At 36.6% G+C, this 14,007-nt stretch overlaps 1 protein-coding gene across 3 annotated transcripts in view; it reads left to right on the forward strand.

The window, feature by feature from the left end:
* Nucleotides 1–2,658: 2,658 nt before the first annotated feature.
* Nucleotides 2,659–14,007, forward strand: part of LOC111503315 (protein cortex) — a 40,980-nt gene continuing 29,631 nt past the window's right edge. For 2 of the 3 annotated variants that reach the window (XM_074174144.1, XM_074174145.1), the window contains exons 1-2: nt 8,970–9,008; nt 12,550–12,749. In XM_074174144.1, the coding sequence (XP_074030245.1) occupies nt 8,985–9,008; nt 12,550–12,749 (224 nt within the window). In that variant the 5' untranslated portion in view covers nt 8,970–8,984. Of the gene's footprint in view, nt 2,805–8,969; nt 9,009–12,549; nt 12,750–14,007 lie in introns of those variants that run through there. The other variant, XM_023157597.2, reaches the window with a different exon arrangement.

Genomic DNA, 14,007 nt, shown 5'->3' on the forward strand with positions numbered 1-14,007 from the left:
ATTGGTATAAAAGAACAAACTGGAAGATAAAACGTTCAGTTCGAGTAGAGTCATGAAGCTAGTATTTTAATATTACCATATGTTTACAAAAAGGATTTGAAGCTTCAATAACTTCTACTTATTACATGCGAGCGCTTTCAATAGCAGGCTGTGCTACTCAAACTGAACGTTCTTTCGTCTTGTTTGTTCTTGTATACGTTTAGAACGCCTTAGTGCAGGTATTTGTCCCCTCCTGTCATCCGGATGCCTGTATTCGGGTTACATCAACCCAAATATGTAATGGGTTACATTGTGTTGGAGCTCCTCTAGGTTTATTGTTTCTAGGAATGTGAATTGTCTGGTTCGATTGATGACTTATTTATTTCGTAGAAATTGATGTTGAATATAGAATAAAGGAAATACTTTTGTCTAGTTTCTACTGTGTTTATTTATTCGTTACGACCGGTTTCGGCTTATAAGGCCGTTTTCAAGTAACTACCACAAATTGTCAAGTTGCGTCTTAAATAGTGTGGCCAGGTATCTGCTCTAGGTACCTGACCTAACACGTTACCAATATTACAATATGTCACGATTACCAACTATTGGATGGATCCCAATATTCCTAAATTCAAAAAGGGGCGAGCTGCATAGATCTAGTTGGTCGTTGAGCGTTATGAACTTGGGGTCCTTGTACAATTTATTTATTTCCAACGCTTCTAATAAATTAATCTCCCTTTCTTTGTAACATGGACGAAGAATTTTCATGTTTCCTTTATTTATTGTATGGTTTGTTTCTTTCAGATGTCCATATATGGCTGATTTTTTTATCTGATAATACATGTTCTCGGTATCTTATGTCGGAGTTTCTGCCTGTCTGACCTGTACAAGCTGCTGGGCAGTCCCCAGTCCCCCACAGACTAGAATGTGGGGACTACCCAGCAGCTTATACAGGTCAGACAGGCAGAAACTTCGATATAAGATACCGAGAACATGTATTATCAGATAAAAATCAGCCATATATGGACATCTAAAAGAAACGAACCATACAATAAATTGTATGAATTGTATTGTGTAGTATATTGAATGTTAGGTTTGTTGTGTTTTGATTTGTATTCGTTCCTCGATAAGTGAATTATGACTTTTGAATCAATGAATGTTTAGGTTTTCTCAGAAGTCCATACTGTTTCCTTTATTGACTTGTTTTATGTTTTATTGATGTTTTCTGGTGGGGCAAAGTTATGTTTGTTTTATGTGGCGTGTGTTGCGAGGTTTAATATATATGTTATTGGGTTTATGTATGTTTTTTGTGCTCGTCGTACCTTTGAATCAGTTTTTTTGGTTTGGACGATATAGAATTTGTTGCAGTCTGAGCATTATTATTTTTTTGGTTTGTGACCTATGGATGTAAATGCAGTCCATCGTTGTATTGTTTCATCTGTTGAAGTAGTTTGATACTTTATTTGTATTTTTTGTTTAATTCTATTTTCTAATTTATCTATTGTCTTTTGGTTGTATCCGTTGTCGTTTGCTGTTTGATATAGGTATAATTTTCTTTCCTTTAACAAACTGTTGGATCCTCCGGGAGAAGGAAATATTAAGAGCAGGTAGTTGTTGGTTCACAGATGAATCGAGAACACTTTCCGGTTTCGGTCCAGCGGTTTCCAGTCGCAGACAAAGGACATAGATTTCAACCTGCCTAGGAACGTATGCGACTGTATTTCACGCGGAAATTTACGCTATTGGATTGTGTGCGGAGAGATTAGAAGAATCCAACCTCATACACAAGTCAATAAAAATATTCACGGACAGTCAAGCGGCGTTGGAAGCTCTTGGCTCCTACCGAGCAACATCTTAATTGGTAGTAAATTGCTCAAAACGACTCTCTCCGATATGAAGACTCATTAGATTGTCTCTGGTCTGAATTCCTGGCCATAGTGGCCTGGAAGGCAATGATGCTGCTGACTTCCTTGTAAAGTAGAGTGCTGCAAGCAGCTTCATCGAACCAGAACCTGTCATTGGCATCGCTTTAGGCTTTGCCAGACAAAGATTGAACACCTGGATGGCAAGAAAAGTTATGGACTTCTGACAGAACCTTCCTGGATTGGCTCACTCCAAACAGTTGTTGGATTACAGTAGGGATGAACTACGATGTCTAAGAGGTCATCATACAGGTCGCTGTCATTTAAATCATCATATGCAGAGACTCGGACTGTGTGTTGCCTCTGTTTGGAAAATGATGAAATAGCAGAGCACATACTTTGTGTCTGCCCCGCTGGGGACCGAATCAGGTTTTAAGAGTTCGACAGAGCCGTACTATTACCATCTGACCTGAAAGACCACTCACCATGCAAACTAATCGGCTTCGATAAGAAGCTGGGTTTAATTGGTCGAGTGTGAATAGTTGTGAGCCACAATAAACCTTTGCGGTGGAGGGTCGAATAGACCCACTCACTTTGGACCTAACCTAACCTAACATCAAACTACAATAACGTTAGTTACAAATAAAAGTGGTGAAAAACATAGAAAGTTTCAATTATCTTTTCTGCATAATGATTTCCTACCATGTAGTAACGGCTATAGCCATCAGTTTACTTTGACTTATCTTCTACATCTTCACCGAACTAAGGATCCTACTAAATTTATAGTATTCAAGTATTCAGAGAAAAGTTTTCATTCGCTTCGAACTGAATGGTGGTTGTTTACTGAAACCGTCTCTGAACGTTTGTTCTAAAAAACTGCAATGCAAAAAAACACGTGCGAATCCAAACATTATTTATGTGAGTGTGAAGTAGATATAGACATTTCACCAAATGCATCGTTATTCTGTAAGTAACTGAGTTTTTAGTTGTATATTTTCATTTCATCGTATTATACTTTCAAATAAACATTTGTATGATTTTATATTGATAATATCTAAAACCCTCATGGTATATCACTTCACTCATATCATTCAGCCACGTTCAGTCTACTTCGAAAGAGTTGAAAATAATTTTCGAACAAAGTTATTTACAATGTTCTGGTAACTTGGTTACATACAATGATTCTTGAACGAGTTCTTCAATTTCTTCAATGAAACACCTAATAACGACTCGATGATGATATCTCAACCGTGGATATCATACAGAGTGGGACACCCCATACGACATGGAAATTTGGGATAATGAAATTAATGCCTGAATTCTTTATTTTGAAGTGAAATTGATAGGTGAAACTTTCGAAATGGCAATTGGGCTCCATGTGGGAAAAAACATTAAATGAAAAGGGGGGTCCTGGACACATCTCTTTGAAGCTCCTGATAAATGCTTCACAGCCCTAGAATATAATATCAATATCTTCAACTACTACAAAATGGCGGAACTTTTGATAATTGCCTGAATACTTTGACATTTAACTACATAATATGAGGTAATAAGCTTGAGGTCAGTTCAGAAGGTGCTAGAAATGGTTGCTTTACATATGAACAGCCTATCCGATATTTCACGCCGAACATTTTCGAACACAGTAACGGTAATGTCTCTACAAATATTTATTATTCTCTGTTCTATATCCAATATTGAAGCAGGTTCAGTTTCGTACACCTTTTGCTTCAAATAGCCCCATAAAAAAGTACAAAGATGTCAAATCTGGCGAGCGGGCTGGCTATTCTGTAGGACCTCGACGGCCAATCAAACGACCAGTAATAGTAGTATCTAAATAGTTTCTTAATTGTCTGGAGCAATGTGGTGGTGCTCCATCTTGTTGGAATATAATATCCATATCGAATTCATGAGGATTTGCTTCGACGATTTCTGTGATGACAAGGTCAACAGTAGTCTCCAGCATATTCAAATACAGTTCTCATGTTGAATTTTGAGAAATAAAGAGAGGTCTACGATATGGTTTCCCAGTGTTCCTGCCCAAACATTAATTTTTTCTGGATATTGGGTATGTTTTTCCCGGAAATTGTGAGGGTTGGTGTCACTCCAATAACGGCAATTTTGTGAATTTGGATACAAGTTTTCTCAAACATATTTTACAGATAGTACGATTCGAAAAACGTTCATTGAAAACCCTTTCGGTCTCGTGAAAGTTACGGGTGCACCGTAAATAAAAATCGCTTCAATTTTTTCTTCCAATGGACGAGAATTGACCATTTTAGAGATTTTTGACGTGGTACCTTTCTACTAGTAAAACCGAAAACTAAGTGAACAATGATGTTCATTATCGTACTGATATTTTTTGTCGTTTTTATAAACAAAAAACTTATAAACAAAAAGTAACTACCATGTGGCAGATAAAATGGGAATATTTCTAGAAATATCGATATTAATGTGTTTGTCGTCAGGAAATTATTAAATGTTTGTAGTAGGTAAGGATATTGTCTTCATATTCTAGGTTTGTGAAGAATTCGTCAGGAGCTTTCAAATGATGTGTCACTAGACCTAACTACTACTTTTTTTCCCAGATGGCGCTCAGTCGCCATCTTGAAAGTTTCATCTCTCAATTTTACTTTCAGTTTTTTTAATTGACTTGCTCCAAAAATAAAAGGAGGGGGGCATTATAGAAATGCACCGTATGTATGGTGATTAAGGTTGCAAAAGGAAATTATTTTAGAATCTACAGGGTGGCTCAAAAGAGTGTAAACTATTGAAGTTATGTTTTTTAAATGGAACATCCTGTATTTCATTACTTATTTAATAGGTTAGGAAAAAATAATATGATTTCGTGAGAGGTACTATGTACCTAACCATAACCGTCCTCGATTTATTGATTTTTATTAAAATACTAGGTACAATTGGAAAGTAAATAACATCGAATTGTATACAAATCATCTTTTCGAATACTGATTACTGATCTCGATAAAATCTGTTCCTCAATATCATACAGAATGTTCATAATCATTGTCACATTTATATAATTTCTGATAAAGATAACTTTGTTAATTAAAATAGAACACCCTGTATTGATTGTTGAGTATTTAGAGAATTTGCATTTTGGCCTCGAAGGTGTATACCCAAAAATATGGACACCGGAATCATCCAAACTAGTTGATTCTCAAACGATTGCTACATGAAATTTGTAGGGCTGAAGTATAGCTTATGAGAACGCAAATAGACCAAAACATTCTTCCATAAAGAGAGTGTATCTTTGTATGTAACAGGATGGTCGTCATTTCGAGCATCTACTTGGAATTCAATACATTTGTGTTCGAGATTTTTTTTGATATTGTTTCAGTTGAATAATAAAAAATGTAGAGTCTGTTTAATGAACTACTGTCAGAATATGAATGTAAATGGTGATCAGTAAATATTTTCGATGAAGTGAAGTATAACTTCTGTCAACGAGAATTTTGTTGACGAATCGAATAAATGTTGTTACAAAGATATCTTGATTCAAGGAATGCATTGTAATAAGAACTAATTTTGTAAAAAGCCAATATCTGAAAAACTATTTAGGTTAGCCATAGAAAACCTCCAAATGAAATGAAAGATAATTCAATTTCATATTGTTCAGACCAAAACAACACGAAGTTATCTTTGTCCGCCTCACGGCAAGCTCTACTCCTTGTGCCGTCACGCGACTGCGGTAGACTGTGGTGTTGATAACACCATTCTGACAGGCCATGATGAACCCCTCAGTTTTCGGCTTCAACTCACTTGACCTGAGAAAAGGGGAAGTCGGGCGCTTTTGTAAGTCAAAGTCTACAATGTTATTGCGAAGACCCCACGCATTGGCGTATTCTGGTGTTGCCGCGGGAGTGGAGTGATTTCTGTGGCTTCCATATGGGCCTTTTCTGAACGGGTTCCAACTAGGTGACCTCGTTCAGTTTCGAAGATTAAACCCAATACAACAGCTTCTCGTGCAGCTGCCCTAGAGGAAAATGCTGCTCCAATACCTAGTCGCGAACCATGCAGAGAAGAAGATCCGAACTCTCGATGACTGTACAGGCTCCATCGAGTATCATTCTGTAATGTATAGATACTCCAACTATGGAATGGACGATTTTGGATGCAAACTCCTATTAAAGTGAATCATTTTTGGGTATGTACGTCGAGTTGATACAGCTCCTTCACTCCACTAATTCAAACGAGTAGAGTAAGATTGAAACGGCAAGAATATTTGTTATAGCAACTGTGTCCTTTCCCAACAGTTTCCATGACCAGATCTGATAGAGTTTGTGCTGATATTTGCCACAGAGAGAGTTCGTCACTGCAGTTATCTCTTGTGAGTGACGTTAGTCCGAAGTCCGAAGTAGATGTACGTCTCTTCGGCATCCAGATGGTACGAAATGCTTCCATCTACGAGCTGCACATCCTCAAAGTAGTGTCCGCAACTTCCTCATAAATCATTATCATATGCTCTAAATTTTTCTCAGAAATTTGTAAATACATATTTGAACTAGGAAGGCGCAATGAAGCACGAACAAAAATCCTGCATTTGTTTGGCCGAAACTTTTTTCTCAGTGCACCAAGCCGGCATGACATAAAGATTCAAAAGTAGAGAGGGCACCAGTACACCAAGGACTCCAATGAGCAGTACAACCATCCCAACAGAGTGATCTGGATATACTTTGTAAGGTTCGATATCAATATCATTTTTATCGTAACCATCACAAAAATAATAATACTTTATCAACCTTGAAGTTTGCGCTGGTTCGGCCCTGTCTTCGAAGCTCCTATATAGCAAGAAACGCGCCAGCATCATCAACCAAATACTGCTCGTCACCCTCACAATGTGAGTTAAGTGATCATTTTGCCATGAGTGACAGCCTTCTGTATTTGTGCAGCTAGCATTTGTTCAGCCAAGATATCTCCCTCAGTGTGGCAAATCAGCTCATGCTGATCACCGTTGTTTTGCTGCAGGAGTGAAGAAATTTCCGCTGCTTTCATGCTTGCCGATTTCCAACTTGGTGACAGAGTTGTCAGTGTCGAAAACTGAACCGTGTTCATTAGCATTCATCATTATTGTTTTTTTTTATTTGTATTTATTACCCATACAGTCCATTATAGACTAATTACATGGATGTTGGCAAATACACTACAATGATAGCTATTAAATATAGATCTTGATTACTAAACTATTACCTATTGATAGCAGAGAGTCGTCCATAACTACACTGAGTGGATTCGTCAAATATATGTTCAGTTTGACAGAGTTGAATTCAATATTTGTTCTAAAATTGCTTTACAAAAAACTGATAGAGGTAAGGTCCAATCTAAATCCATAAGTAGATTGAAATTGTTTGTTAATTAATCATAGCTAAGAGAGGTGCTCTCGATGATTTACATATTACAGAGATATTAAACATTTGTGCGGAACGTATACACCGTGGAGGTACATTAAATGGAAACATATTGAGGATTTCTGGGGAATTTGTTGAATTGTTCATTAATTTATACAGGAATATCATTGATGTTAAAATTCGTCTCTGGTCTAAGGATAGTATCTTGAATTCCGATCTTAATTGATATGTCCTGACGGTATTATAATTAGGCCACATGTGCTAGTTTTTAAAATACAAATATCTCAACAGTTTGTTTTGTACTTTTTCCAAATCATTTAAATATGTTTGATATTCCCCGGACCAAATAATTGAGGCAAATTCTAGTTTAGACCTGACCAGGGAATAATATATTAATTTAATGGTGTTAATATTGGCAAAATTCGATGTTTTTCTGATAACAAAACCTAAAATACGATTAGCGAACTCAATCATGTTATTAATGTGAGTGGAAAAGTTGAATTGTGAATTATAGGTAACACCAAGATCCTTTATTTCAGTTTTTCTCTCTAGGATCTCTCCCTTCATTTCATATTCAAACAGAATTGGCTCTTCAATACGGATGATTGAGAGTACAGAACATTTTTTTAAATTAAAATATAATTCATTTCTTAGACTCCAATCCATGGTTTCATCAATATCTCTCTGCAGATCTATACAGTCTCGAACAGTTTGCAGAAAAGTAAGCACTTCGAAAATTCAAGAGTGGAAGACAAATCATTAATAAAAAGTAAAAACAGAAGCGGTCCTAGGTTCGAGCCTTGTGGAACTCCAGAATTAGCCAGAAATTTTCCTGAAGTATTTCCATTATGTTTGACCGTGAAGTATCGTTTTTGAAGATAATTCTTCATCAATTCAAGCAAATTTTTGGACAATCCATAGCCACTAAGCTTTTCTAGGAGTAAGTCATGATGCACCTGATCAAATGCCTTTCTGAAGTCCGTGAAAATAATATCCAACTGTGATTTATTTTCTAACGTGTCAAAAACCTTATTGCTTAATATCAATAGATTAGTGCTGATTGTTTTTTGTCTCATGAATCCGTGTTGTTGTGGTACTATATATTTATGAGTGTAATTGCTGAGTTTGATAAAAATGATTGGTTTCGCTGGAGCACACATTATGGAAATTGCCCTATAATATTCCACATCCATTTTGTTTCCCGACTTGTGTATTGGTATTGTTATAGAAGTTTATCAAGCAGTTGGGAATGAACCAACTACAGCCTTTCAAAATATAAGGAGGAATACCATCTGTTCCTTCTGTCTTCTTGGATTTCAGCTATTTCATTGCTGCATCGAAGTCAGTCTCACAAATAGAGTCTATGTTGAATGATTCATTACAACTTCCTGTACCATTATGTGTACCTTTGAAATGCATGTTATAAGTTGCAGGTTTGGAGCAGAAGACTGACGAAAAGAATTTTGCAAATACGTCGGCAGTTTTATCTTCGTCCACAAACTCATTATTACAGACAAAACTTCCTAGATTTGTATTATTTGACTTTTTTTATTTACAAAACTACAAAATTCATTCACTTCGGTATGTATACTATCTTCAATTTTTTATAATAAATCCTCTGCGACTCTGAAGAGATTGCTGACACATCCAGAGGGCATGCCAACATCGTTAACCACTAGCCACTCTCCATAACCGTGAAGTAGATCTTCATCGTATCCAATGATCGTATGCCCTGAAAAGCATCCATCTGGTCGAGATTTCTGCCATTTTGAGGCAAGCCAGTATGATTTTAAAATCAGATAGTAGTGTAGGTATCATTCCATCTAGGTTTTCTATGATTCGAACAATCATATCATGTTTCATTTCAGTAACGGTATATATTTTAACAAAATCCCGAAACTCGTCAAATTTGAGTTATACTTTGATAAACTTCAACAGAAAATGCTACGCCTACCTTCAATCCCCGTCGAATGACAGGTAGGGGAGACCCAGGGGAGTTGTGACACTTTTTACTTCAAGGGCCATATCTTGCCCAAGCAACATTCCTCAGTGATGATCTATGTGAATTAATGTAGCATCATTCCTTCACTTTGCAAAAGAATTATCAAAATCAATTAAAGTATTATAGATTCTGAGAAAATCAACTAATTCATAAATTATTACTCCTGTCACAATCCTCCTATCATCGAGGTAAGTTGTGACAGGTATCGAGGTGAGTTATGACAGCTTTGTATTTAGACTATTAGACTATTATAAAACATCATTATGAATATAATAAATCAAACAAACATTTTCATTTTGCAACAAAGTATGTAATCATCGTTTATAACATTAAAAAACAACATATAACACTGATGATTTTCAAACAAGACTTAACCTCTAAGGGAAGCAAGAAACTCTTTGGAAGGTTCGAAATAGATGAACATTTCAACCTAGCAGACCACTGTTATAATATTCATGCAGTCATTGTTCACTGTGGTTCTGGCGTTGAATTTGGTCATTATTACGCCTTGGTCAAAGAAGAAACGGACTGGTTTAAGTTTGACGATAGTCGTGTCACGAAGTGTTCTGGTGATGCATTGAAGTTATTGGAGCCTCTGGAGACACCCTACATTTTTTATAAGAGAGAGGACATTGCTGGATCAAGATCTTCAGATGATGTGGTGCTGCAGATTTTTCCGGGTTTTCCTGCAGCTGAAAAAGCAAATGCGCCACTGGAATCAATGAAGTCGCCCCGGAGCGCCAAATAATTTTCATTGTTGTTTTTATTTTATTTTCATTTATAATAAAAACATTTCTATATTAAGTAATTATATCTTACAAGCAATTATGCCATGATTTTGAGATCAATCACAAAATAATCCAGTCAAAAATCTTTTTTCAATCTGATAAACAATTATGGCAAATATATTGCAGCTCGTCTCCAGTACAATCAACGTGTGACCAACCTTTGCATTCTAGGTATTGGACCCACTTCTCATTTGATCTGCTGTTTGCACAGGCTTCAAGGCAAACCAAGCAAAAGTAATTATTTTCTGCCTCACCTTCGTCATCACCTGTTCTCTACTTCTTTTTAGTCTTCTTGGTTTTATCAGGTTTCTTCTTTTCTGCACTTAAGATATTCCTCTTCACATTTCTCGACTTCCTATCAGCTTCTATAGCAGCTATTTCGTCTTTAGCAGGTGTGTCAGTAAGTACAGCAGATTTGATGTTGCGTCTTTTCGCTTGGCTGTTTTTTCTTGGCGGGGACGTGGATGCAATGGGTTCAATGGGTTTAGTATTCAGAACTGTGATATGTGGGCTGTAGACGTAGAGAAAACAGGTTCATTGGTTTAATTTACAACTGATGAATTTCTAGATGACATAGTCTGATTTGTAGATGTACCTGAGATGATGGCTCTTACTCCATCATTATCAACTGTGTCGGTGTTGAGATTTGAAGTTGTGATGCTTTCCGCTGGACTGTCCACAGTTTCTGAGACAGATTGCTCTAGTTCTGAGTTAGGACGATCAGTGACTTGACTTGGCAGCCAATCGGATTCTCCAAATATGTCTGTGTGAACCGGCCACGTTCCATTGCAGCAAAACCAGCACTGATATTGCTTGCAGTGATTGCTATATTAAATGGAGACTTTGCAATTGATGGTATGTCATATATGGTCATGACTTTGCCGGCATAGCTTCGCATCCATTGATTGCTTTTTTTAAAGGTTCAAAAATAGCACGATCCATGTGCTCTAGCTTGTGCGTACAATGTGGGGGAAATGTGAGTAAATTTATTCCATTTTCTCTACAATACTCAATGTTTTTCAGTGATGTATGTGAAGCATGATTATCTAGAAGCAACAGAGCTCTGTGCTTTCAAGATGGTCCAACGTGATTTTTGAAATTTTAAAATGTTCAAGGAAAACTTGAAAATCATCCTCTTGCATCCAACCTGATCCGTTAGCTGTTCCGATTGAACCAGTTGGGCCGTCCCTAATAAAATGCTCTTGGAATCGTTTGCGTGGGAATACAAACATAGGTGGTATATAATTACCTATTGAATTTCCAGCTGAAGCCAGTATGGCCAAAGTCCCCCTTTTTGCAGATGTCATTGCACTGACCTGTTTTTCTTCGCGTTGTGCTAGAAGCCTACCCAGGCTTCTGGACAGTAATTACTCCGGTTTCGTCGATATTCCAAATATCTTTTGCATAAAGTGTATGCTTACTCAAGACGCCTGTGTAGCTATCAAAGAAAATGGCCACATTTGTTTTATTGAAACTGGTAGCGCGAGCCATGCTAATGGGTAGAGGTAATCTAAAAGATGAATTGGGATGCCATTTCATAAATAGCTTGAGCTATACTTCTCCAGGTTTTTTAATTTGCTTTCATGTCTCGGGAATTTTTTATTATGTTTTTCGGCTAACTGATATGCGATAACTCTAGTTTCTTTCGTAGTCAGCCCATAATTAGATGCTGCACACGTTCACGAATAGCCACTTGATATATTCTCCTCTGCTGTAAATATTGTTTGACAGTTGTAACCCATAGATGGAGCCTCACCTACTGGGTTGGCTTGATAAGCCTCTTTCTTTTCAATACATCTTGACAAAGACATGTAGTTTATATTGTAAGAAGACGCAGCATTCACCTCTTTCACCTCTTTTAACTTAACCTCTTCATAAGCCAGGTCGTAGATTTCGAAATGTGATGGAAATTATCTCGGCAATACCTCGATACGACTTCTCCCAATCGGTGGATAGGAAGACAAGGATCGATTGAACGGCCAGCACGATCACCTAATCTTTCATCATTTGATTTTATTCCATAGGAAAATGTGAAGATCAATGTGTACAAAACTGTACCTTCAGATTTGAATGACTTAAAAGAACGAATAACGCTTGCGATCAGGTCGGTCACGCCTGATATGTTGAATAATGTTAGGAGACAGTTTTATTTGAGATTAGGATGTTGCCAAGACGTCCGCGGTGGACATTTTGAACATCTACTTCGTTAAAATCCATAGTTCTTTTTTGTATTCTACATTTGCATTGCAATGAACTTGAAAGTGATACCAATTTTGAATAGAGAATTAAGAGACTTTTTAAAGGATGTATCACAAACCTATACTTCCCATTTGAAAAATTGGGGTTTGTACCTATCATTCGAAGGGGGTTGGCATTTTTACGTTGAAGAATGTCAAAAATTGATTTACATTTCACTTGTTTCGGGATTTTTTTAAAAATGCACAGTAGCCTAAATAATGAATATATTTCGTTTGGTTTTTACACACTGTATATGTTACTTATAAAAGTATTTTCGAATACAATCTTCATTTATGAAAACTGTGTCTTCATTTTTTCAGAAGCACTTAAAACCCAGAGGGTTTCCGGACCGATTCATCCCAAGAAGAGATGTTACAGATTTTGAATGTTCATATCATATAATTGACTACGAAGAAGAAAGTAGCAGTCTCTCCCAAAATTCTAGTGTAACAATTGATGAAGATGCCGTTTTTCTCAATACTGCCAAAAATAAATATAATGCTCAGAAATACCGAAATGAGTGAGTTGAATATTGTTTTTTTGTTTCAATGTTGATTGAGCTCAAACAGATTCCTTGATGACTAAGATATGGGATAATATTCTTGAGTTATTCTCCCGAAACTACGAGTTGGTGAAGGGTTGTTCCATTGTAAAAAGATTCATATTGAATTTAATGACAGTACTTTTTCCACACCAGAACAGAGGCACTGTCTCTCGTCACCAGTTTCGCTAATCAGGTCAGCATCATCAGGAGAAGACAACTCTAGATGGTGGTAACTCACGTCGAAACTGGTCGAGGCTCATTTCGTTATTTCATTTCTCTGTGACAATCTGTTAATTTCACAATTGAAACGATTCTGAAAAAGAAACAAATAGAAAAATTATTCTGGTTCCTAACTATGCAACATAATTTGCAAAACAAGAACTGAATTCATCCATACATATTTATTTTCATTGAAACCAATACCTATAAAATAAGTTTAAGGTTATATTCATTTATTTATTGATTTGGTATCACCTGTTTTCACCAGTGAAATACGTACTATTTTCGATAAATTGATGGATGCAGCCGTTACTACGTGGTGGGAAATCATCATGAAAAAATGAGAATTGAAACTTGCTATGTTTTTACCACTTTCATTTGCAACTCAGCCCTTATATAACACCACTGTAGGTGATAACAGAGGCACTTAATTTAATTAAGTACCTGTATTTTGTTTACCTGTAACAATGTGGATACGCTAATTTGAAAACCGGTAAGTAAACTAGATCGATTTGATCATTTAACAGGTTGCACCCGCAATATTCATGCTTATGAATTTCCAAGGATTTCAAATAATTGACTTTGCAACCCTTCCTTGCATAGTGCAAAATTTTCGTATCGTTCAGATTCGGAAACTTGTGGTCGCATGCCAAGGAATGGTTCGAAAACGTCAAATCATTTTCACCTAATCTGTTCAGCATATCGGTTTGAGAAATATCGACCACATTGTTCCACATATACACTATTTATTACACTCCGGACACTTAAGCTTATAAACTCCAGATTTCTACAACTTGTCCACTTTATCTTTGGCTTTCAAAAAGAAATCAAATAACCTGGCATGTGGTCTGAATGCCAATTCCATATTGTTTTTCCTGAAGAAACCCGCAATTATCTCTTTTCTGTCACCAAAATATGTTTTTGTACTTGGAATTTGAACAATCAATGATTTATCCATTAATTTATTGTCTTGTGTCAATAAATGGTACAGCTCTTCATGCCGGCAGGCTCTATA

This window comes from Leptinotarsa decemlineata, unplaced genomic scaffold (genome assembly GCF_025532065.1).
Source record: "Leptinotarsa decemlineata unplaced genomic scaffold, Ldec_3_MD MMD2_tig00000505_RagTag_RagTag, whole genome shotgun sequence".
NCBI classification, from domain to species: domain Eukaryota; kingdom Metazoa; phylum Arthropoda; class Insecta; order Coleoptera; family Chrysomelidae; genus Leptinotarsa; species Leptinotarsa decemlineata.